We start from the raw sequence: 27,429 nt of genomic DNA on the forward strand, positions 1-27,429 counted from the left end.
TTTTTTGCCACTTTAAGACATGAAGGCGAAGCTTGACCTGGTGTATTGAAAATGCACGTAAGAGTTTTAAAGAATGGCTAAAATATCTCAGCACCTGTCCAAAGGTTCACAACCTAGAAGGGGAGAACTACCGCACTCTGTGCCAAAGAACAAGAATGGGCCAAGAGTCTCTGTAATAAAAATACACAGTACATTACTTTCGACAAGAAAGCTTGGTTCACATTTTCAAAATATGTTGTTTGGTTACGAACGCTTTTCAAAATATCTTCTTTTGTGTTCTGGAGAGGAAAGAAAGTCATACAGAGTATGATGATGAGTAAACGATCTTCAGAATTCATGCGTTTGTTTCTTCAAAGCCCTGCAAGATCCTAAAATAGATGATGGAGTAAACATTTCTAAAAAAACAAATGACATTTAGATGCAAAGCAAAATGAACGGAAGAAAATCATTAATGACTGACAGTCAGACTGAAGAACCACTTACGACTAATTTGTCCTGGGCTTCCGACTTTGGCAACGGTTTCGAAGCCGGAGACGGCCAGGAGCCTGAACACAGACAGACGGACAGACATTTTCTTAAGATGGAGCCAACAAAGAGCGTCTAACAGTTGGCATTCTTGTAATGCACACAAAACACACACAGCTTTAGAAAAACAAGCAGAGCCTACCTGGCACCCCACCAAACACAAAGACACCCCCAGTAAGAAGTGTTATATCTTTAATTGTTGTCTGATCTAATTTTGTTTATTTATTTTGAAGAATAACACAGCGACTCAAATTGCTCTTAAACGCTTTCAGACATCGTTTCGGATGCAGTCTTTGGCCGTGTAACAGATCGTGACCTTTAAAAATGGACAAATGGTGAATATGATTTTATTTCAGTGCTCATTTAGACTCCAGTCAGCTTCTGTCAGAGTGATATATATTCAGGGATACGTCGTTCAGCTGCGAAAACAAAGCCCTTAGCTTGTAACATCTCACAGTGTGAGTGAAACCCGGTCCCTGTAGTGTGATCTGAGTCGAGGCTGACCTGCGTTCTTACAGATGTGATGAAGTTCACTCAGGAAGCCAGACCGCATGCTTCGAGTACCGGCTACACAAAGCTCTCCTGAAGAAAAAAACGTCACGTCTGGATAACGTCAAACTAATTAAAACAAAGGGCTTGCTGTTTTTCCACGAGAAAGCGCTCGAATTTGGTATATTTTGTTTAGCCTCGGACGAAGTGTGCCAACATTCAGAGCCAGAATTTTACACCCCTGTGACTTGATATGCAATCAGGGCAATGAGAAACTAATTAACATTAATAAATGGCAGAGGGAAACAAATAACATATGAGATATGCTGCGCTTGAGCCAGTGTGAAATTGCATTTGATGAACAACATCATCAATCTTGAAGTCGGTGAGGTTGTCGGGTGTTCCATTTGTTATTTTATGATGCAGATGGGCACTCGCGAGTGGCGTTTGCGAACTCAAGTGTTCAACACCGTACTGCTACCTGTAAGACTCGACGGAGCGAGTATGATCGTGACCCCAAAGCATGACCTTTAGCCTAAGTCCTTCTCTCCTGGTGAGACCCTGATGTCCCACTGAGATCTACTCTAACTATTGTGAGGAACAACCTAAGCAGAACCGGACACAAGACTGCGTTCATCAGACGCTGACCTCTTGAGCCCTGAATGTACCACCTTGACAGCAGAGCGGGTGGTCACGGTCGGTCTGCATCTACCCTCGAGGCTTCGTGAACAAACTTTATGGTCAAGCTGGTAAAGAATTTTCAGGTGGCCTTGGAATTTCATAGGTCAATAAAAACTACAAGCATTAATCATATTTCTAACGCATTCCTTTTTATTATAAACAATAGCACGGACTGATACGGGGTATCACAGGGTACCGCTATTGACAATAAACTTTGTGTATTCTGAGTGTGATTTATTGGCCACAAAAAGAACACAAAATTTGACTGCTGACATTGTTTTTTATGAAATTATTATAAATTATTTTGGCCACGAAAATTGAATTCTAAAAATAGGATTCTGTGCTCTAGACAATATTCGTCGTTGTAGTTTAACCACAATGTAGTTTTGATACAGGTTCTGAAGAAAACACAAATGTCGTCGAGATACAAAACCGTCCAATCAAATGTAAAGCACTTGTGAAAAATTCAAAGCATGGAGGGTAGTACATGCTGGCCTCTTCAAACCAGAATGTAAACTAACACATTATAGCAAACAAAGCTGGAGTTTATATTTAGTCCGTTCAGCCAGAGAATGTACCAACACATAGACAGGATGCTTGACAGCGAAGTAAACAGTCGAATGTATCGGAACGCTTGGCCTCCCAGAAGGGCCTCAAACTTTACCTTTATCTTCTCACATCTTCCACAGCAGATCCTTTCTAGTCTGGAAGTGAGTGGCAGGGTGTAGATGGATAGAGAGCATTCAATGAAAATCTGTTTGGATGTATAACATCCAGGAACCAGAATGTATGGAAGGATGAAGCCACAGTTCAACCCTTAGGTTGCTCCATCTCTGTTAAACTTTCTTAGTTCTGTGAAAAACAAAAAGACTTGTTTTGAAACAGGGGCATCGGTGCGGGATATTGGTCCGGATTGCCCGCAAATGTCCCAGCGGGAAATATACAGAGATCGCCTCGCCTTAAATATATAATGTGAAGTCCACATAACAACTGTATTAGTTTTAAAGCTCATGTAGGCAGCATTTGAATTGTGAAAATGGTCCATTAGCTGTACTTGACTAGCCGTACTATTAAAGAAAGGTTTCTAAAATGTTCTTTGTGTGGTTCCATAAAAAAAACAGAACCTTAGTGTGACGGAAAAAGTAATTTTGACCAAACAAAATTTAAAATATAAATAAATGTAAAAGTAGGAAATAAGGAATACATGACTTAAAGGCAAATCTTTTTAACATTACATTTTGGTATCATTTTTAATGTAATATTTTTTACTTTCATTTTATTTTATCCTTCATTTGATTTGATTTTCCCATATGCCCCCCACCCATTTCTTAATATCTCAACTTTTCTTCCTTTCCATATTTATGTATTTTCTATTACATTTCTTGCTTGCTTTTTATTTAGGCACATTTTGTCATCTTATTTTGCTGTGCTAAAAGTTTCCACAGCCTATGAAAATACAAGAAAGCCATGGTTCTAATGGAAACTTTTTAGCGAAACCGTGTACAAAACTATTTTGACGAGTGTAAGCTGTTGTGTGTTTTCTATTGGATTTAAAAAGAGGTGGGAAGGGAAAGGAATGAGGTCGATGAAAAGTGATCCATCACAGGCATTAGATGGTCAAAAACACACCACGGACTGGTCTTTAGTCAAACTTTACGTGTAAAAAAACCTCATGTAACCAAACTCCGCTCAACACACTCAGCGAGTGTGAAACTGGCAGGATACGACCTCCATCCCAACTGTGTCACGAAGGCCCACCTACATGGAGAAAAACACCTGTCAGAGCAAATTCCACTCGTCTATTCACTTGTTGAGATCTAAAAGCCGCTTGTCCTCTCACTGCACACACTGGTTCTAACTCAAGCGTGGCGTATGACCAGGTCAAGGATTATCTTTAAATAGGAGACACCTGCCTGTTGTGTCCATAGCTCAACTGTCTGTGATCTCACACTACCTTCTAAATCTGTTTGCTATTTACTGCACTCCGAGCTCATTAAATGTTTTAGCGTTCGGTGCAGCACCGCAGAGGAAACAGAGAGACGGGGTTGATAGCGAGGCCAACAAGCAGCGCTGTGTTTGAGAGCTGCGACCCTGGACACCGAATTTAATGCTTATGCAAAGATTGACATTAAAGAGTTCACACTTAACAGCTGGTTAGTATAATTCATAACAGGGAATTGATTATTAATCATTGGATAATACACATTATGAAAACATTTTTTGACTCATTTATACATCACTTTACTATAAAAAGGAGTGTCCATTTTCCTACTTTAAAACGTCCCAGAATGTCTTTGTTCATTTACTTTCATTGTGGATTAAGTGGATTATTGTAAACACAACATTTGTTTGCTTTTACACACTCGGGGGCGAGTATCACTAACACTATTGATGGAACTTGTTTTGAACTTCAGACAAAAATGTCATCATATATTATGCTATGAATCACTCATTACAAATACATCTGACAACAGCAACATCTTACAACAGTCCATGATTCATACTTAGCACAGCAAATCATTTCAGGATGGAATTTATAACATTATATTGCTTACCCGCTTTTACGAAGTAGAGGAGGCTTCACTCCCACATAATTCAGGCAAAGTGAACACGTCCTCATGTATATGGGTGTTTCCTCCACTACGGGCTGATTTGGACCTGTTTGGTCATATGGCAGATTGTCTGACACACATCACAGAAGAACATGATTCCCATCAGATTACTCACTGTGGTGGAAATGACATTTAATTTTTTTTTGAATAGAATAATTTATATAATTTTTTTTTAGCATTTTACGTTTTCCAAGATATATTCACAAAATTGATTTATGATGGATTTTTATATTTTATTAATGGAATGTTGATTCCATGCGGATGTTATTGTTCGCGTTTGGTGTGAACCCAGCAAAACAGCTTAAAACAACCTTTAAATAGATGTTGATCCATCTGAAGATGTTACAAAATCTCTTACAAATGATTACACTCATATGTTCATAGATGAATCTGACATTTACAAAAATGGTGGATTGTATAAATGAGGTCCTCTGGATGGTTGTCAAGAGACAGACAGCAGCGGTGCTGGTTTTGGAATCTAAAAGGAAGGATTTCCAGGAAAGCTGCATCACTCAAACCTTTGAAGCAAACCCTTGAAAAATTCCTTAAACTTCCCATTAACCTTTCGGCACGAGGATTCAGAAAACCCCCTCCGCACGGCGGTGACTCATCCAGAGAGTGTTTTCTTCCGCAACACATAAACATCAGACTGTTTGTTTGAGAAGATGGTGTTTACCTGAATGAATATTTTAAAACTTACACAAGTTTTAACCTCGTGAAATGATGCTAATGATATTAACTAACTTTGGTATTGTGACAGCCGTACTTTACATGGCACCCATTCCTCCATTAAAGCATATCAATACATTTATTTGCTAAAACGCATCAATCTACGATTCAAATAAGAAAAAGTTCAGACTAAAGACTGTACATATCGTCATCATAATACTTTTATAGACCTGGTCTCAGGTAACACACAGACAGGGATATACATGTGCGAAGTTGCAGGAAAACGTTTTTGTTGATCCAGTTAATGGCACAGATTTGTTCAGAAAGAGCAGCAGAAAGTTATGGGGGACATTCATTTGATCGGTGCTGTTGTGCATAGCCTGAGATCGAAGACAGAAGTATTAAAGCATCGAAGTTCACGTAGCTTCAAAAATAAAGCTTCTTAATGACGGATTAAAATCCTGTCTAATAAATACTGAGTACAAATACAAACATAGTTCATGTCTCTGCTGTTGAGTAAAAAACAGGGGAAAGCAGCAGGTCAGAAGTTCACCCTGGACGTTTCGTCGCTGCTCTCTGTGAGGACGGACACGTTCTCTCCTGCGTCTTAAAAAAAGCACTACAGAGTCTGAGATGAGGTTCCCATGGATACCGTAAGCATATACAGCGAGGTCGCTTTCTTCTAACGTTATCACGTGATTGGCTCAAAAATCTCTGCCGAGTGAGGATGTCAGATTCCATTTGTTAGGTCCAGAATGACTCCGCCCTTTACCAGCTTCCAAAGAAATTCCTTTTCTTTGGATATGTTGTGTGTCCATGACTTTGTGTGAGAAAGAGAGTAGAAAAAGAGATCAGGTCAGAAACAAACCTGTGCAAAAGTGCTGTCAGTCCTGACGTCTGCTCGTGCAAATTTAATTATGATTTTCAGAGCAATAAAGCAGCAAACATGCACAACGACAGAATCACGTCTTCTGCGTAAAACATCATTCAAAGCCGCACATGAGGTTAAATCACATACATTTTAGAACAGAATATTAAAAATATCAATAAGCTTTAATATATATAAAATCATAATTTTTAATGAGTACTTTCAATTGGGAGATGGCCGTGCCAAACCCCTAAATTTCAACCTTTGTAAATGATATTTCAATAATTTGGGAATTTTTTACATTGTTGTTTTTAAAATATATTTTCTATGTTTTAAAAAAAGTGAAGTTCAAAAAAATATTTGTTTAAAAAAAAAAATATATATATTAAACTATGTAAATAAATGTGTTCCGCATTTTCATGTCAATACCGAAACAGTGTTTGTTTTAGTCCATTAGTATTTTAGTATGTTTTAGAAGTGATATAGTATCTGAGCTATTAGCTCTATTAGTTTAATGTTAGATGTGTGTATGCTTGCGGCGTATACAACAAAGTAAGTTATTTGTATTAACATACAGTGTCTGATAGTCTGATTCCAATGTGCATATTAAATACAGTGGTCACAACTAAAACATTACCAACACTGCTAAAAATGTGTTTGACACGACCGAAACATAGGATGTTTTGTCAAAAATGAAGTATATTCAATTATCAACTAAGATGTTTTTATAGTTTATATATACATTGAACCAAACACTAATGAATTCTTAACTTTGTTATCGCTATGATACATTTTATGCCTTTCACTGACTTTATCTTGCATTGAAAATACAACAAATCTCATAAATTGCATTTGAAATATTGTAAATAAAATTTAACTGTTAATGATTTTCCTGTGAAAAGTTTTTAAATAGCAATATATATAAATATATTTGTATGTAGATTTAAGCAAAATCTCAATATGTCAACATAATAATTCTTATTAAATTATATATTATTGTGTTTCATTGGGGAGAGGAATAAGATTAAAAAACGATCTGGTTACCTCTTTTATTGCTGACATCATGAGCTTCTCATAATAGTGTAGAGGAGCTTTGGGTGTTTTCATGTCGTACCCAAATCCAGCAACCGCCACCTCATCACAGTTATGAAGGGCCATAGTGATCGCAACGGTCCCCAACGTAGGAATATTCTAAAAATAAATCATCAGTAAATCATTTGTACGCAAAACAAAAAAGGATTTGTGTGCTTACATTTACTACTGTACTCTAGCATCGATACCATACGATCCAACTGTGATTAAAGATGAAGGTGAACTCTTTCGTTCAGACTCCAGTCCTGCTCAAACACTTCAATACAGATAACACACAGAGTGTGACTGACTTTATCTGACATACAGAGAGAGATGTGTTTATCTCATGCAGTCACTGTCTGATCTAGTGTGGATGGACAGACGAGTATGATGGTGAAAGTTTTATCATCAAAGAGCGTCACTCCTCTGGCTAATTCTGCCCCAGACACTCTACCAGCACACTGATGATAACACAGGAAACGCATCACAGCTGGAATCCACACCCCCTTTAACTTCTGTTTCCATAGCAGCAGAGGTCAAACACTCCTAAGCTATGACCCAAGTGATTCCCTCAATTGGTTTCTGTCTGAATCAAAGTGTTGGTGTGATATTCGCGTTTGGCTGCTTCTCACCCCTCGTCCCATGAGGCCCTTGTTGTGGGGAAGGCCAATGAATTTGAAAGCTGCCTCTTGGACGAAATACGGGTTTAGGATGCGCATATCCTCGGCTTCTCTGGGAACGACACGTGCCACAGACTTCCAGAATCCCTCCATTTTACGCTGAAAGGCAGAAAATAGACGTCAGCAGAATGTACTGTATATAAGAAGTCACACACTGAATAATAGATGAAACAAATGAAACCTGCGTGACTGCTGACAGACAGCAGAAATTGCTCTCCTTTACAAACTCTCCCACCCTGACTCCTGCTCTGTAAATAAGTCATTACAACTACAAAAAAGACGCATATGGAACAAAAACATCACAGGCGCTCAATAACGCATTCAGCTGAGTAAATAAGCCACGCACTTTGATATTCAGAATAAAGAGGGTGAAACAAGCAATGCACTCATTTGGCACACAGCCAGCAGCATGCCCAAACACAAGACTCTTCATATTATCATGGCACGTCCACTTCACCTGCACACAATATCACCCTGACGGATACACCTGGGGCGACGTGACTGTTACAAGTTAAAACTGCAGCTGACATTTATAAAGGTGACAGAGAAGTCTGGAGTAACAAGTCCGGTGGGATTTCATCAAACGCCACTCCATTCCAAAAAGCCACCGCAGATAAACATGGCACATATTTGCAGCGCCTGCCCAAAGCCTGTTTTCTTTCTGTGAGCGGGACGGGCTTCACAGAGGTCACAGAACCAATAACAAAGTTGTTCAACACAGAACTTTAATTGTGGTATTCTGGTTGCAAAAAGGTGTTTTAATAAACGGCAAAACTGGACTGGTGGAGTTTGCTTGGGCTGGAGCTGGGATGATCAGTTACGTTCACACATGAAGTCCAAAAGTTCTCACATGAGGATGGCACATGAAGTCCACAGAAAATTATTGACATCTATTCAATTTATTTTAAACAAACTTGATTTCTACAATGTTTCATTGAATCAAGGCAGCTTTACGGTAAATACATGGAAGCAGAACACAGGTAAAAAAGAGATGTAACAATACTACATTTCTCCACCGATCCCGATAGCCGATTATTCAATGTGATATCTCCTGATACCGATCGTTTGGTGGATATAGTAACTCGCATCAACTTAATTCTAAAGGTTCAATTAATTCATATTTCTTAACTTTTTTGACTATTAATATTGAACATCAAATTGAACATTTTATATACACTGAACGCAAATTCTTTGCATTTTCCTGTCATCTTTTGATGGATCTTTGCTCTGATTATCGGCTGTTTATAAACTAATGGCCGATAGCCAACAGTGTGAAAGATCTCTTATCGACCGATAACGATTATTGGCCGATAAATCAGATGCATCTCTAGTAAAAAATAAAAAGGTTTATGAAATAAATAGCGAATACGTACAAAAAGAACAATGGCTGCATCAACAGCAAAAAAACTATTGGGCTGAAATCTTCACAGCACTATTAAATTAACCTGTCAATGTCAAATATTAAAATACCAAAAGCCTAAATATGATATGATATCCAAACAACAAATAATGAAAAAGGTGTAATATCAAAATATTGATAGTGATGTTAGTGATGCTAACTAAAAATAATTGTCTGTAGGACAGTTAATGGAACGTTGCATTATTGGTGCAATAAGAAAATATGAATATCAGTCAAATGTATATTTCGTCCAATGCGACATTACTAAACAATACTAGGACATAAAACCACAGAATCAAATTCAGTGTTTAAAGCACAGATCCTTTCATCACCAGGCCCAGATAAATGTCTGAATGTTTATCAGAACATTAAGCACTTAAGCAGAGGTGAATCAGCAGAAAGTGAATCCGTGTTGTTCGGCAGCGGCTGTTTGCTCGCAGAGGGTCAGAGTCATAAACACACAGGTGGAAAATGTGACGTGGTTCAGGCAGAGAGAGAGGTGAACATAATACCCTGTGCAATGGAGAGAAGAGGGGCCATTTAAAAGCCCCATGAAAAACAAGAAGCGCAAACAAAACCACAGGGAGAAGGAAGACCCTGTATCAATCACTCCAGGGCAGATCCGCCCCAACGCTGCGACAGGTCTTTGTGCGCAGAGTTTCCCTGATACCCGTCACAGAGCGGCTGTAAATAGACTAATGATTGCGAACTCTGAACTCTGGCGGTTTGAGGCGGCTGACAGTGCTGTTTAAATGGCTCATTGTGCTGTATTACAGCACGGTCACTTAACACTGCCGTAGCAACGAGAGCAAAACTCATCTCACTGCAGGGTACAGTGTCACGCCTAAAGATTCGAACTTGATCATCGGTTCAATATTAAATTATTGATGCAAGTCATTATTATAACTGTTAATATAAGAACATATACATTCAGCCAACTTTAAAACTGAATTCTGTCCAAAACACTGTCTCACTAGCAAACACACACAGATGTTCGGTCATACACGCTTGCATTCTTTCCCTGATGGGTAATCCTCGGACCCCTTATTTTCACAGCTCCATCCAACCAACCCTTTCTTTGGTTAAAACAGTTCCTGACACATACAGTATTTCTTTGATGATTCTGGCCCGTAGGCGTAGAGTGCACCCTGGGTTTCCCTTCTCTTGAGACTGGCGGAGGAAGTGACTACAACTAATATGCAACAATGGCTGCTCTCAGTCTCTCTGACACTCTGGAGGTGCCAGTCGCACGCTTTATCTCAGAATCCATCGGTTGGACACACACTGCGGCATTCATGAACCGCTGCAGTCTTCAACAGCGGTCTGGTGAGTAGTTCGGGATGTTGACCCCGACCTTGACCTCCACCCCTCTTTCTCATCATGTCTGAATCACCCTACTTCAAGCGCTCTTGATGCTCATAAACATCATTGTGTTTGCATGTGTTAGAGAAATATGTCATACAAAGCATCTAATGATTCACAGAAATGGGCTCTGTGCTAATCTCAAGTACGCTGCCTGCCTAGACTGCACCCTAAAGTGGCCGAAATGATTATAATACATTACAGCTGCAATTTGTACCAAATTAGTTATTAAGCAAGTACCTAAAATATTTTTACCTTAACCCTGTTCGCAACAGCTTATAATAATAAACCATTATAATAAATAAACTACTGGGCAATTCCATGCGGATGTCAACCTTAAGATGAAAAGTTTTTACCGTACAGATAAGTCAGATTTCAATATTTGGGGTTTAAATATTTCTCCTAAACATTTAAAGCACTTTTTATTGTAGTTTTCCAGAACTGTCACATCCATAACGGTCCGTGTACCTCACAAATAGGCGCATTTATAAAATCAAGTAACTTTTTCATGTAATAAGAAGAGGCACCCCTTCTCCATTTGTTAGGTATTATTGCTTCTGGTTTGTTCATTTAAATTGACAGTATGTCTCTCGATAACATGCTTACATTTACGCGTACATTTTTTCCTCTTTTAACAAGAAAAGTTCGATAGACGTTAGATTTCTGATGCCTAGACACTTTAGTAAGGTTAAGATAAATATAAACAGATGATTCAAGATATTTCTTTTAATTTATATTTCAAGTTTTAACTGAAAATGTCACATTCATAATGCTGGAATAAATATAACAGTATTTATACATTCTTCATATTTTTATGCTCATTACAATATCGAGGAGTCAACTTAGCAAAATATGCTAGCGTCAAAGGGCTATTCATATGTCGGTCCAAAAACCCTGACACCAGAACCCTTCTGCAGTACCTCTTCTGCCCACTCAAGCACATCAGCCCACCGCCCGATCTCAAATCCCCCCTCTCCCTCCCTTTGTCTCTTCTCTTCCTAAAAAACGAATATATTTTTGAATCTTCCGAGCAGTTAGAAACAAGTGATAACACCAACAGTGGAACAACTGTTTATTGACCCTTTACCCAACTGCTCATATTTACCTTTCTGTACTGCGTGTTTGAATCTGATTTCAAGGAGCCCACGAGGAGACAAAAGTAAAGGGACGGCCACAACAGCTGACACCACCAAAAGCTCTTTGACTGGGCTAACATCTCACATATGGTGACAGTAGTCTATTCACACCATATTAGGACCACAAACCAACTGATGATTTAGCTGTTTTTCCGCATCATTTACGACAAGATATCTTGGCCGTTCTTTTGCTTTAAGTAGACACAGTTGCCGTTTAATTCTGAATTAACGGAGATGAAAGTAATGCAAGTCTTTTTGGGCCTTTTGCATATCCCACAGTAAGATTATGGCCAACAAACACAAGCACAAAGAAAAACATCTACTTTTCCTTTAACCTCTCAATTATCCTCATCAACATTTCTTATTGAATGTTTTGAATTGAAGAGTGTTTAGTAGAAAGTCGTCAAAACGTTCACGGCATTGACACGTTCCGCTTCATTTTATGTGTAAATTACACCAGTGATTGTAGCATGCGGTAGGACGTGAATTGATGTTTCACATGGATGGGTCAGTGACGGAAATGCTTTCAAAGTGAAAGAGACGTTCAAAGTAAAAACAATTATCTAGAAAACTAGTTCCAGGAGAAACAGTTTTGTTAGTTCAAGTCTGTTTATCATCAAGCAAAATTGTGCGTAAATTCTGTGTCAAATGTTTAATTTATTGATCAGTTTGTTTAGTAAACCACTTGCAAATGTAATAGATCCACAGCGTGCTGTAAAGAGTGTCAAATTTATCTTCACCCTAATCTCCATATAAAACACTCAAAGACAAACGTCGGATGGATCCCATGGAAGATTCGGGAGATACATTTCTTTTTCTATTTTCTGGACCTACAAACCCCACTTAGTCATAATGGCTCTTTCAGGCTAGTGATGGGAATTCCAATGGAGCAGGACATAAAGGTGGAAAGATATGTTATCTCAGGAATAAAAGCAGGTGTTTGAAGGAATAGAAGGAGTCTTTGCAAAGTCTTTCTAAAAACCCTGCCAGCGATAAATCTGAGCCACAGAACCTTATCAGGAGACGGTGAGACAAAAGAACCTGATCTCTCACAAGCAAAACGGTCTCTACAGAAGATCTTTGTTTGGTTAAATGAATCAAGAAGACTATCAACTTTTTTAGTATTGCCAATGATGAAGAAAATCATTTGAGCAGAATTCCCTAATATGTGAGATCTGTAGGGATGGAAATCTTTGGGTATGCCACACTCTCAACTTTTTTTAACAGAAAATGCTCAAATATGTGTTACTGGGGTGCAAATCTTAGCAATCTTCGTAACGATGCCTCAGTGCCAAATAAAGTATAAAGATTTTTAAGAAAGAAAAGATAACTCACCAAAGGAGCTTCTTGACCAAAACCAAACACTGGAGAAAAGAAGCCATTCTCCAGTCCAGATCACAATTGAGCACATTATTGAGTTTCTGACAGTCACCTGAGGAAACGCTTCACTGCTCGTCACACTGTGTTTTGACTTGTGTAACCTTATATGTTTTGATTATAGTCAATATGTTTTCTTGTACAGCTGCTTTGTAACAATGAAATTTGTAAAAAGCACTATATACATAAAGTTGACTTGACAAAAGAGTCAGCCTCACACACAGCTGCATATCAAAGACACAGGAAACACAAAACCAACTTCCTTCTATCCTCACCACATGACCTCTTGCCAGTGATGAAACTGTGTTTTTAATTATATGTTTACATTTTCAAATATCTCTGTTACTATACATTCTATATTAAACACTACTATTATAATAAAAGGACTACATGACCAATTTAAAGGAATTCCAAATTCTGACATCTATGTTTTTGTCATTATCAGTATTCACACACCATACTGCCCCCTGCTGGTGGCTGTATTGCCTGTTTGTTCTAATAATCCTGTCCTGTCTGATATCATGACAAATAAACATTATGGTGAAATCTGTCTTACCAGCTTCTCATTAAACACCATTTGGCGCAGCCATTTGAAGTCCACCGGTTTGAAGGCAGAGAAGACGAAAAGCGAGTCCTTCTCGTAACGCTCAGGTTTCTGGATGGCTCCCTCAGGGTAGGTGATGCGCATGGTGGTCTTAGAGCCCACATCTTTCTCGAACCCGCTGACTGGACCCTCATTTAGTCTAAATTCATTGGACAAACAATGGACCAGTCACAGATGTGATTTCCTGCATGATTCTTCCTCTTTCTTTTTTAGCTGAAGTCACAAATACTACTCATTTTTCAACTTTATCTCAACCGCCTAGCAAGGGGTTAATTTCACTACAAAACACACTTTTCAGTATACAATTAAATGATTAAGTAAAAAATTTAGTGTTTTTTTAATGGCAGAGAGGGAAATATATTCAATCATTAAACAAACCACAATCTAACATTTTAAGAACATACCGTATAACAACATCATATTCATCGATTTTGGTGCCCAGGGACTTATTGAACAGAATTCCACCGTTACCAATAATAATACACTTCAAACAACTAATACTGTAAGAGATAACAGAGAAAGTTGAAAACATTTTTTACAAACAGAACAAAAAAGCCATACAAACAAAATATTATAGAGTTCTGTACATTGTATATTTCAATTTTGATGTGCAATATTTAACATACAATCATAAATGTACCTGTCCAGTTCTGGACCGAGAGAATAGCTGTTTGTTTTTGCCAAAATTATATCGATAGTCTTTTCTGTGGACAGAGAAAAAAAATTGGAGTTTGTCATCCTAAGAATGTGCAATGATACTCAGACATATGAAAATATATATTTTCTTCATGAAAACTGGACTCCACACAAATGCATATTGATATGGCTACAAGACAAGAACACAACATACTAGTCTTCAAAGCGATTAACATGAAACAATGCCGTCATCATTTTATCGTTTTTTAAAACTGCATATTCAGTAGAAGTACACTAGCACTAGATTCTAATCCCAGCCTAATACAAATCATCCTTACGGTTTCGGACGGACCGTATGTGAATTGGAACCGGTATGAGAAGTATTTCTAATCTAGAAACGACTGTGATATGAGTGATGCTTTAGACTTGCATCATAGCCTCCAACACATTCAAGTACCCTTCGTCCACTGCAATATCCACCGTGCTATTTTAAGTAAAACCTCAAGGCTGTCTACTGGGAAACAGAATCTGAACTTAATGCGTATACCAAGATTAATCTGTAACACTTTAATAACATCTGTCTGTACCACAGAAGCATATGTTGGAGCAGCATGTCTCGTTCTCTCAAATAATCAGACAATAAGCGCTTTTCTACCATTACGTCGAATCGTTCTCGTTGCTTAATCGTTCCACTCCGTGCCGATCCATGCCAGCCGGTACATAAATGGTTACATTTTCCACCACAGGGCTCATAACAGAAATTTTTTGAATGTTAAAACAAACAGTTTTTACAAAAATTCTGTTTGTAATCATGTCGTGTCAACCAGGCTCACGTGGAAACATAACTGCAACCGTTTCAGATTGTGCTTAGAACAGTTCGGCACGATGGTGGAAAAGACTACATCCTTACCAAACGCGATGTGATGCGATTCCTGCGATAAGAAATTTGTTTGTCCATACTGAACGTGAAAACTTTTGTTTGGTTAGGACACGATGTAAGAGTCAAAGATAAATTTATACAAAAATGATTTTGCTGTTATGGCGTATTGAAAGGTTGCTCACTGGCCTAGGTCAAGAGATTTTTGAGTCTCTGAGAAATGGCTCAGGTCTAGGCAGAAATCCTAGTCTAAACACTTAACTAAAACTAATAACTCGCAACTCTTTCCAACAACACTCAGAGTCAGGGGTTTATATAAATTACTACAACGACGCTCAATCTAAAAATGCCACTAGCAACAGCTAATTCAATTTAAGTTGCGTTTCATCTCAACATCACATTTGTGTAAACACAGACAAGCGTAATTCCCACACAGACGTGGAATTCTTACACATTTACATTTCCGCTGCTTGAAAAAGCTCAACGGCTCTGATGCCGAGAGGTTGACAGCTCTGTTCTGAACGTCCCACACCATCTGCTCACTGACCAATGTGAAAAAGTATCTACATGGTGTCAAAGGAAAATCTGTCACTTAAATGTGCATTTAAGTGTTTAATCAGGCTGGAAGATAATTAGACAAAAAACCTCAAGGGCAGAAACCTATGAAGGTAAGTGGAAAAGAGAAAAGACTTGAGAATTTTGTGTGAACATCTACAATCATCAGCAAATGTTGGACGTAGACTCGAAGTGATTAAATAGATGTCACGAGAAAATGGCTTCCACATTACCTGCACGAGCCTCTGGTGACTAGTTAGGCATTACATCTATAAACCATCTGACTGATATTTATCCTCAGGTCACTTTAAATAAATGCGTCCACTAAATGGATAGATGGAAAAAAGGCTTGAATTTTTTTGCAGGATGAACGGTTCATACTGACTGCAGCTGGTCTAGTTTTGGTCTAGCTGGTGGACTGGTGGGTTTGTTATTTAATAAATGAAAAACTCAATATCAAAAGTTGATATTGCACAAAGAAAGGTTTTAAGACAAAGAAAAGGTAAGAAAGTGTAAAGTACACACTCAACCAAAGTTAAAGAAAGAAATACCTTGTGTTTTTACCCCGAAGGGAGGTGGATAAATGCTGATCTTTGACAGCCGCTTAAAATTTGGATCAAGGAACATGGGGGCTGGTTTCGAAAACCTAACATAACAAATAAAAGAGAAAAAGAGGTTAAAACTCAAATTATGACCAGCAAAAATGTAAAGGAACACAATATGTTAATAAAGATCACAGGAATGACTCGCAGTCCCCTTAATGGGATATATATTGATGATGGATGGAATATTACAGAGGATTATGTGCTCTGCATTACCCGTAATGCCCTAGCTGCTGGTGTGTTTAAGAAATCTCTCACACCGGTGTGTTTAAGAAGCAGATCTAATCTCAAACTAAAAGACAAATGAAGGGGGTAGGCCTACGACACAAAACAAACATCTAATATCATTTCTAAATATTTTTTGAATAACATTAATTTTTTTAACATATAATTCTACTAAAATGAATAATACTTTCACAACACGCCATATATATAAACAAAGCTGGTTTATTGTAGGTTAATTGCTCTGCAGTATGTAATTCACACCAAAGCCTAACACATTTTATCAGTTACACTTCTAATTAAATCCTCCCTAAATGTGACCAAAAACCATGTGTGCTGGAGTTCATAGAAAACACCCAAATGTTCCATCTATCATCCGACATACATACACCTGACCTGATACCACTATACATGCTTCACTGCCTCACTTAACAATGGCTGAATTCGTAAGTCATACTTTTGATGATGTTGTACGCAGCTGCCAAGCCCCTGGAGTAATGTTACTAATGACACAGGTGCTTCACTGTAATATAGTTCCCATGAACACCAACTTCTGGGTCTGTTCACATCCTAGTCACATAAGTGAAGGTGACAGACAGTCCCTTGTTCCTCGCTAGCTCCAAACACATCTAAAAAGCCAGGAATTATATGGATCACTGCACGCATTTCTCCCAAACTGTGATCAGTTATTAATTCTTCTCGTAACAATAAGGGTCACAGAGCTATGTTTTATCCCAACAACTGTTTTACAGTATATAATTAAAGTTACTGATAGAGTATTAACATTAACATTTTTTCCCAGGGGATTGCACATACTTAGAAACAAATGTGTAGTGTAATGCAATGTAAGTCGATATGGTTAAAAGTGTCTGCCAAAGGCATAAATGGTTATATTTTACCAGGATCAGAGGTAAACTGGCTAATGGAATTACACAATGTAAAATACGGTCTCAGGTTAAGTAATACTTATTCATTTTTCTTAATTCAGACACTGACAAGTTAATTTTGATTTGACCCACCCAGTGGATGACATGTCAACTAAAGCCAGAATAAGGACTTTATTTACATTGGAATTTGACAAACATGGAAAGAGATTAATGCATGAAAACAAATGGCGCAAACTAATGGTATGCGTTTTTTCGGACAATAAACCTTTTCATGTAGTCTTTGGCAATTGCTAGTATTCAGCTGACTTTGTGTTGCTTTCTAGGTAGAAGCATTTATTTGAGGCCAGATTGCAAATGGAGTCTTTGGCCATGTGCACCAATGCATGTCAGATGCTAATTACACAGCTAACTAGATGTTATAGGGTTAGTGTCTCAACAAACATTGAAGATGTCATGGTCTATTTAGTATTCCCATCTGACTCCACTTAGAGCGGCGAGGTTCAACATCAAAATCAGACCAAGCCCTTGTTTTACAGTAATACGTTTTACGATAATGACAATGACTAATGATCTAATGACATTCAAAAATGTGAATAATGATACAAAAAGTAAAAGGAAGGAGAATTTATTCTAAATTTAGTGTTGATTCATCATCAAAAGGATTCTGATTGTTCTTTAACTGTGGTTTATATTGATCTCAAAGGTTGTAGAGGAATCGTGCAGCTTTGAGAAACCCTTGCGTGCCAGTTGGATAAATCAGAATCCCTGCTCTCTCACGCAATGGGAGCTCAGAGGAGCAAAAAAGATCTCCAAAAAAAACCTGCATCGCATCTTAGACCAGAACTGACCTCTGTGGACGTGAAGCCTCTTTGATACGCAGAGAATAAAGAGCTTCCACAGTGTGGAATCTTCTCAAACTATAAATGATTTAAAAGAGAGAATAACTATCTACTTTTTATGCCACTCCGAGTTCTTCTCATGAGCATTGCATGCAGAGACATCTTTACTGGGTAATGGGTTTAAGAAAAAGACAACATGGTGCAGTATTGAAACAGGATAAACTGTAAGATGTAAGGCATTTTGTTGTTAAGATATTTAATATCTGTGTTTAATGTCCTATTCCATTTAAACACGGTATAATGCAATGTGCATTGTGCACACTAAAGACATAAAGGACCTATTTGGTCAGAGATAAGACCTAACAAAATGCATTGATGAGCAGGACATTACACCGGAGGTAACATGCTATTTCATGCATTCTGAAATCGTTTGAAACTGAAATATGTTGTGGTCCATGCGCACTAAAAGCAGTAAGTAACTCAAAGTAATATGAGGGGTGTGACGAGATCACGTGTCGATGTAATATCCTCACGTACAGTATTTACATATTGTTTATAACTGCATAATATAATTCATTAAAATTTTTTATTTGTTTCATAAAGTACAAGGTGATTTTATAATTTTATAATCCTGCATTTTGTTTATTAAAGTCAATAAAATAAAAAAATTCTCTATATATTGCATTGAGGATTTATTTTAAAGTCTCAAAATCTCATTCTATTGAACCAGTCACATGTCTCGTCACACCCTTGTTTATGTTTGAGTTTCGTTGGCATTTGCATGCATAATGTAAACAACATGAACCTATAGTAAATCAACAGGCAGGGATAATGCAATGCTGTATTGTTAGCTCATGCGTTAGTTTTGCAGATTTGTAAGATCAGACGAGGAATCAAATTAGATGTGTAGTGAGATTGGCTTACTTTGGATAAATTGAGGTCATCTTGGCCTGTGCGTAACCTGGTTTACACTCCCCTTTACTGAGATTAGCATATTTATACTGGAGCTCGATGGGTCTGCAAAGCATTGACAGAGTAAGAACATGGGTTAGAAGAAAAGGAGACAGTCGAAAGATATGAGACAGCCAGTTGAGAACCTAAAAACATGTGGACACTTACTGCAAGTCATAATTGTGAATGCATACACCTTTATTAATATTGATAGATAATTCATTCACACCTACTACACAATATGTGCAAAAAGGTGATACAGTATCTGAACTTGTAGCTAATACTTTTGATAAACTTATGCAAGGGACAACAGATTCATGTTAAGTAATACACCAGAGACATTTAACTCTAATAATAGATGCAAGCCTAATAATAGGTTATATTAATTTTTGAACTAATTCTTAAATGGTTGATATATTTATTATTGTTACTTAATCCCACATGTGTGACCCTGGACCACAAAACAAGTCATTAGTAGAACACGTATATTTGTAAAAATATTATCTCTCCTTGGATTGACGGACTCAATTTTGGTATTTATGTAAAGCTTAGAATTTCCCCGTTCGAGTTCCTCTACTTTCCACAACATCATTACAGCGGTAAGCCAATAGAGAACGTTAAAACAAACCCAGTTCTTCATACCAATGGCCTGCTACAGTGCCTCTGATGGATAACTTTAAAACCAATTTTCTCAACATTAAATTATTTTGCACCGTCAGATTCCAGCTTTCGAATTAGTTACAAAACCATACATAAATTGAAAGCTATTTATTCAGCTTTTAGATGTTAAAAATCTCAATTTCAAATATTATCTGTCAGGAGTTGCGAAGCAGAACCCAGACGCAGGCAGATGAAGGGTTAAATAATAAACTTTATTAAAAACCTACAACAAAAGGGGGTACAAAACAAACAGGGTACAAAAAATCAAATAATAAGTCCAAAATTACAGACCAGGACCAAGGTAAACGGCGACAAGGTATTCCACAAGGTGAGGCAAGCAAGGAACAGAATACATACAATGAACCCAACAAAGAACAAGGTGGAAACTGGGCCTAAAAATAGGGACCACTAACGAGGGAAGTTAACAAGGGCCAGGTGAGGAGCATGAAACACTAAGGGGATGATAGACCAGGGACGGTGACGGGCAGGTGACAAGATTTAACACTAATGGGGAACCGGATGGACAGGTGAGTGGGATGAAACACTAATGGGAACGAACGGAGAAACAAGGGGCGGGGCTAAAGGACGCAACACCGGAGAGAGAGCATGGGCATGGCATTACAAAAACAAGCAATGGCATGCCCTTCTCCACGTAAAACACATTGGTCTGACATAATGCTGCCACAAGACTCATAAACCAAGACAAGGAGAGGGAGGATCATGACACTATCCCTTATGATAGATTTTGTTGTCCAGGGTCACATAAAAACTAACCATGTCATCTATTCTGATGAAAAATAGAGGTAAACATTAGCAGAACTATTGGATTACTAAATATAGATTTAATACAAGAAATGTCATTTTTTGTTTCTGTTCTGGTATAGTTCTCAAGTATTAGCGGATTAATTTCACAAGGTTCAGAATATGGATTATTTGCATGTTACAATTTACTACATTGAATCAATATTACTTTATTACAATTAAATGTTACCCTACCCGTGTGTCGCAGTCATTTGTAGTGAATAAAGTTTACACAGGTTTCCTAACAGAGTGATCACAGGTATAGTTCATTAAATTTATATAATTTCTTCATTTTAAATATGTGTATTATTTATGACTTAAAATCTCATAAACATCATTTTGTGAAGAGTATGTTTTATTTCGGTCCTCAGACTCCTCACGGATAATCAATCATAAAAATAAAGCTATACATAATAACTCTATGTAAGAGTTAACCCACGTTTATTCAAAGAGGTGAATTTAGAGTAAATGTTAAATTTCACTAATTCCCGAAAAGATAATAATTCTGAAACAAGATTGCAATCTAAACCTGGGGAGAAATTGGCCAGAAAGGAAACCATCTGTGACGTGCTCACACTGTCCAGAACATGTACACCGATAAATGTTTCTCTACGAGACCGCTGAGGTGAGGTGGAGTTTATGTTAAAAAAGCGGCAGAATAAACCCTCTTATTCACAAGCCGGCAAATGGAAACTTGCTGGCAAGTTTACATGAATACTGCACATAAAAAGATGACTCGCTGACAGTGTCATTAATACAGGTGAAGGTTAATGGAAATAGGAGAGGCCGTGTCAAGTTTTTTTCTGGTAAACGGACCTCCTATATAGATACAATCAAGAAATCGGACATGACTGGGTGAGCTGCTGGGTGCCAAGACATCATTCTTTAGAAAGGCTCTAGGGCTCCATTCATAATTCTAGCAAAGTAAAGTTCAAATAAACAACGGGTCAAGCTTTTAAGAGAGAAAAATTAAGGGAGGACACTACAGGCCGAAGTTAACCCACATATGCACATATTTAAGCTCTGTTCCAATACAGTGAGCCGTCTTGGTATATACAGCCCACATAGGCAGCTGTCTTCTAAGTAAGAACTCCATGAAACATACAGCATAATAGCACTGCGTGACTTAGACATGCATTCACTGTTTTATCATCTATATTGAGTGATTCCGTTTACAGATTATAAGAACAGATCTTAAACTCATGTGTTACTTACAGTTTTCCGTCAAGCTTCGTAAGGAATCCTTGCTTGTCGTACTCTAAAGAGAGAAGAAATATTAGACATCAACAGATTTTATGACACTGCAAGAAGAGAAAGAAGATTCTGGCAGAAAAATTACCAGACAAATGTTGCTTAAAAAAGCAGGTTATAAAGGGAGAGAATATTTTTGTTTGCAAGAAAGGAAATGCAAGACGCATTTTAAATTTCAACATGAACAAAAGGGTTTTACAATGAGCGACACGCAAATAGTAAATGCACTGTTCAATTGTATATGCTGTCAGGTGAACAGGAGTGTTAGTGAGGCATTACTTTGAATAACTGGCAAGCAAAATACTTTACAAACTTTTTCATACTATTTATTTTAGGAGAAATTCATAGCTTAAACCAAAGGATCTTTTCAAAGAGCCAAGTGGTGTGAACTTGTTTTATGACATAAGAGATCATTTACAGCCAATGGTTATTATGATAAAAAAGGTAAAACCCTGTTTATTTTTTATCATCTTTTATCAGACTATAAATACAGAAATAAAGCGACATCAAATATCAATTTAATTTTAAATAAATTATATTATAAATATAGCTAATACGAGCAAAATGAATCTAGCAAAGTTATATAGAACTAAAAGATCGAAGATTTTACATGACTCAAAATTATTTGCCTAAAAGACTTATATAAAAAATATTTAAAAAATATATTGGGTTATTCAGGTAGAAATCTGTATAGTTTACTGAACAGAAAAAGGTTTATAACCCAAACAATACAAGAATGACACAATTTCATCAGCAGCTGTGAATGTTACAAATGACACATGTCATAAGAGGTGAAATAAGAGGCCTTGGTTGATGTCAGCTGTAAAGCAAAGTCGTTTCAGTGGTGTATAATGTAGATGCACAGGATGAACATTTGGTGTCTGGGTGCAGCACTGATGTGGAGAGCGACGTTGCAGAGACGTTGCATAAGATGCAAGCGGTTTTAATTTTGAGGAAATACATTTTTGCAAAGATCGTTGTGCTTCTGTCAGCAACCTACCTGCTATTTCTGTTCAACTGAAGGCATATTTCGGGTTTAAGAACTGAAGATCTATCACTAACATTGGTGGCTGACAATTACCACTGATAGTATGACATGCTCATTATTACAGATGTAATGTAAATAGTGGAATGAGGGCAGTTATTTGTTATGTTTATTTACTGTAAACAAACACTTTACTCCTCTGTTTTTAAAAATTAGCAAACGCTTAGAGGATAGACTTGATATCAAATATAATTCAACATTTCATTTTGTGTTGTCTAAATCTGAAAAAAGCTACACGTGAAGATGTGTGTCAGAATTCACACATTTTCAACAGATTAATGTTAGCATAGGCACTTAATGGTGGTTAGAAGGGTTTTTCCACCATCCCTCTGAACAAAACAGTCAAAGCAGAAGCACGTTTTCACTTCATCCGAAAGTCGACAGAAGCACAACGCATCTTTGTAAATGAATCTGCAGCAGGTGGGATAAACTTCATAATGCGGGGAGATTAAATGAGCAGTATAGTGTACATTTTCCCATTCATTATTTGCAATCCATTTGTTTTGTCCAGTTAATTTAGTGACCTTACTTAGTAAGCATTTAAGCTGTTTTGCAATGAAAATAATATAACTATCATATTTTCATGGAAATGTAAACAAGCAATTCAAATTAATAAAATTGATCTCCCTACATTAATGTAGTAAAGCATATAAGGTGAACCGCTACCTGAAGCTAAAACACGTCCCGTGGAAAGTAAAGAATCCAAATCAGGTTCTGAAACACATGATTGTAAGCAGCGGTCTAAGAACAAGTGAGATGCTCGTAGTGTCGCTGTAAACATTATTCAACAACAGCACACGTGAAAGTGTGAATGTAGCAGTCTGGTTATATCTTAACACACTACAGATTCGCACACACGCGAAGTTTCATTGATCGGTACGCACCATAATTAAAACATGTTCTCTGAGACATCAGCTTTGACTATGAGCTATTGCCCTCAAAAATGTGATTTACAGTGATGTGGCGCTTTGATCTGGAAAGATTTGCCAGGGGGAGTTTGGAAATAAGTAGAGGGAATTTAAACACCCCGTACGTACCTGAATGAGGAACAAAGAAAAACATAACTACACAGACACACGCAATGCAAGTGCTTCATTCTGGGGAATCGGATTTGTACTTTATTGCTTTATTTGTACATTGTTTATTACTTTTACTGTTTTATAACTCATTTAGAGTAATCCTGCCTAGTGAAAGATAAACTAAAGTATTTGTGTTCTGTCTGAGCCAAAAGCCACAACGCAGCAACTCAACAATTGTTGGTTATTTCAGAGCAGATTTGATCCATTTACATTTAGGAATTCGACAGACGCTTTTATCCATTTATACATAGGTATCTGCAATCCCCTGGGATTGAACCCACAAACTTGCGTGTGGGTTTACTGAAATCATGATCAAAAAGCTTTTAATATCTGCAATATGAAAACCAGTGTATGACAACAGAGAAGAGATTTGCCATGTTGGATTAGAATGGTAAATTCCATACTCCAAAATAAGAAATATCAATCCAGTAAATAGCAATACGCAAAAAAGGCATGTTCACTAATTGTGCTGGTATAGGTAACCTTTTCCTGATGTATAACATACAGAATATTCTGTATTTCTAATATTATCAATAGACTACTGGTGACCTCGAAACTGAAGAAAACTACATCACTTGACAAAATTATTAAGAAGAACAAAAGAAAGTACTCGTATTTTTACCCTTCAAACATACTTTAGGAATACATAATTTGGGATTAAATTGAATTAAATTCGCAAGCACTGTGTTGAATGAATATACAAGGTGAAGGCCAGTGATGGGGTCTTGGCTCCCTCCTCTGGCCACAGTAAAACAGCAATATTTTATTCTGGTTTCTTTGGTTTTTAACATGATGATGTCACACCTATGATGTCAAAGGGAAATCTGGTAAACAGGGATCTTTATTTTAGGCATGACATTTTGGGGTAATTCCTGAATATAGAACGAATAGTAAAAAGTTTTTAGGGACAATTTCATACGTAGAGAAATAAAGAAAATTTTTTGATTTTTTTTACGTAGTACCTTGAATGAGCACTCTGTTTCAGTTCCATCACATCAAGATGAACCGCTTTACATTACCTCAGACTAAGAGTACATGAGAAACTTCATCGACCGTTTTCTGTGCGTTTGGGTTTTTTCCAATACAAGTTAAGGATGTAGTTTTACATTGTGTGGCTTTCATGTTGACTTAAGTATCGATAAGAAAAGCAACCAATGTCTTTGTTGTATAAATATACCATTTAGGTCACAATACTTTTTACACTCCGGTGTTTCAGTCCTACTCCTCCCAATCACGTCACCCTGTAGGAAATGCTCCGTGTTTACTCACGAGATTTTTGAATTGAAGTTCTAAGGTGTAGTCTTCCAGAAGAATAGTAGAGAAAGAACAGTACCAGCGTGGGACACAGGAAAATGATAAAGTTCCGTTTGGACTTCATTCTGATCATCTCACAAAAGACGTCATCTGCAATGAATCACCTTAAAGAAAACAAACAAACTGTCTGTAGTCTACACTTATTCAGCAAAGGAAAATATTCATATATTTTTGAGCCATGATATTGTGAAATGATACGAGTGACACGAGCGATGAGTTCAACACGGGGTAACAGAGACAAAAGAGTTCTGTTCATGTGGACTCAGAGAACACTCCTTTAAACAGGTGGTTACATGCTTGTTGTCAAAATGAAGCAAGCAGGAAAAAACCATGACCGATGTGGTTTCAGCCTAAACCATCGGTACAACCAAGCATATCATTTTCACAGCCAAAACCTTCAGTTTGGTTAAGGAATATTATGTCATCGAATTTCAAACTGGTTAAGCGAGATATTACCTTCTTCTTTGTTTAGGTGACAAAAGACGTACAGTGTAGTTTCTACAGTAAACTATTGCATGTTGAATTGTAGCTGCTTTTTAAATAAGTAAATATTTGGAAACGGCCTGGAGATTATATTCGTTTCAAAAATACAAGCGTAAAAATGTATATTAGGTATTCCTTTTAAGTACGATTCATCATAAGTATGTAGCACTGTGGCTATTTGGAAGCTTTGTGCTTTCTTTGGTTATGTCACAAGAAAACAAATAATAATAATAATAAGTCGACTTTCAACCTTCTGAAATTAATTACAACCACTTCTAACCTTCACACACTTTAAAGTAATGACATCACTGAGTAATATTGTGAAGTTTTCGTACACACCACGGTCTTGCAAGTCACACTATTTTACAATTATTATAATTATTATTTGTTGTTGTAGTTATCATGGCGTGTGTAAACAAAAAGGCACAGCCACACACCACAAAGCCTTACATTACCATACGATTTTACATTTCTGTTATCACAGTAAACGTTATGTCACGTTAACTATTTTGTGCTCGTTTTGTATGCAAACTGACCCCCACGTCGCTGCTGTAACGGTCACACACATTCATCCGGTTAGCGCCCCTGCTAACGTCCTGCAAACTACCAACCCTCTATCCTCGTACCCGACAACACTATCACACTCTTACACGCGATATTCAACCAAAACATCACACAAGAAATAAACTACGGCCGTTGAAATATCAGAAAGAGAACGCTTGCCCGTGCGCGAGCGCGAGTCCGGGCAGATTTCGTTGCCTACCTCAGAGACGCGTCCGCGACACACAGCGAAAATAAAAACATGTCCACGGCAAGCTGCTATCTGTCTCTACAGGTCTCCAGAAGAAGAAGAAGAAACGCCATGTTTTCTTCGGCGTGCGAACAGCTGTTTCCAGTGTTGTGAAGGGTGTAATGAAAACCTCAGTTCATGCGTTTACGCTGTTTGGGGAGGAGATTCCCTTTTGAGGGCCTGAACAGCTATTGGCCAACTGTTTATCAACGCGCGCGCGCGCACAAACACACACCTTATATTCACACTAATCTTTCTGCATTTTTTATTTTTCAATATCTATAATTCTGCGTGATTTAAAAGCTGTTTTGCCCCATGGGACCCAAATAATTTCCCACAAGGTCAACATCTACCGGTGTATCTATAAACAGATTAATCACATAAACCTATTTGTCCAGGGACCCGTTTCAGAAAGCAGGTTAAGTGCAAACTCAGTGTAAGTTAACCCCAGAAAACGGGATACTCTGGGTTTTCAGTTTCAGAACGCGAGGTATATCAAACCCGTGACCGCGGGGTAAGTCAAGCCCGTTTCAGAAATCAAGGTATATTATACTTAGAGTGAGTAACCATAGTAACCTACTCTGTGAACCTAACCTGGTCTGGAGCAGGTTTTATTCCACTAACCCGAGGTTTGTTACAATCTCCGCCCCTTTTAGAAGCGCGAACGGTGTTGAAATTGCCTTCGCCATTTGTTTTTTCATTCGTTTTCCTTCGTAACACAGACATTAAATGTCCGTTTATTCAGGAACCCGTAGACGAGGAAGCTGCATTCATTCAGAGAGAGTTAAATTTACGTTGGGAGAGAATATATGGTGAAGCCCCGTTTGGATGTTTTATCACATCCAAACGGGGCATCCAAGCGGCACAGTTTTTCTTTACAGCGGCACAGTTTTTCTTTACAGTCCATTAAATATATCCACACTCTGCTTCATCCTTACATCACAAACCTCACTCGTCGTGGCTG

At 37.7% G+C, this 27,429-nt stretch overlaps 1 protein-coding gene across 6 annotated transcripts; it reads right to left on the bottom strand.

The window, feature by feature from the left end:
* Nucleotides 1-4,522: 4,522 nt before the first annotated feature.
* On the bottom strand, nt 4,523-26,680 carry st3gal3a (ST3 beta-galactoside alpha-2,3-sialyltransferase 3a). Of its 6 annotated transcripts, XM_079460958.1 has the most exons (12): nt 26,439-26,644; nt 25,148-25,296; nt 23,466-23,513; nt 21,719-21,761; nt 19,016-19,108; nt 16,093-16,187; nt 14,114-14,177; nt 13,878-13,973; nt 13,426-13,612; nt 7,548-7,694; nt 6,889-7,035; nt 4,523-5,796 (listed from the first exon to the last, which is right to left on the bottom strand). In XM_079460958.1, exons 2-12 carry the CDS (start codon nt 25,263-25,265, stop codon nt 5,707-5,709), a joined length of 1,128 nt encoding a protein of 375 aa, XP_079317084.1. In that variant the 5' UTR covers nt 25,266-25,296; nt 26,439-26,644; the 3' UTR covers nt 4,523-5,706. The 6 variants fall into 6 exon arrangements, with proteins under 6 accessions (XP_079317084.1, XP_079317085.1, XP_079317087.1 ...); XM_079460959.1 differs by lacking the exon at nt 23,466-23,513 and having other exon boundaries at nt 26,439-26,680; XM_079460961.1 differs by lacking the exons at nt 23,466-23,513; nt 26,439-26,644 and adding an exon at nt 20,699-20,744 and having other exon boundaries at nt 25,148-25,289.
* Between the last annotated feature and the right edge of the window lie 749 nt (nt 26,681-27,429).

Source organism: Barbatula barbatula (genome assembly GCF_947034865.1).
Source record: "Barbatula barbatula genome assembly, chromosome: 7".
NCBI classification, from domain to species: Eukaryota; Metazoa; Chordata; class Actinopteri; order Cypriniformes; family Nemacheilidae; genus Barbatula; species Barbatula barbatula.

What these genes read in the sequence shown, in the direction of transcription:
- st3gal3a (XM_079460958.1), bottom strand. Translation starts at nt 25,265, where the DNA reads ATGATCAGAATGAAGTCCAAACGGAACTTTATCATTTTCCTGTGTCCC. An exon ending in GGGACGTGTTTTAGCTTCAG is followed by an intron (nt 21,762 to 23,465) that starts GTAGCGGTTCAC and finishes TTCTCTCTTTAG; the next exon opens with AGTACGACAAGCAAGGATTC. An exon ending in TGATGTCAGCAATAAAAGAG is followed by an intron (nt 5,797 to 6,888) that starts GTAACCAGATCG and finishes TCTCACACAAAG; the next exon opens with TCATGGACACACAACATATC.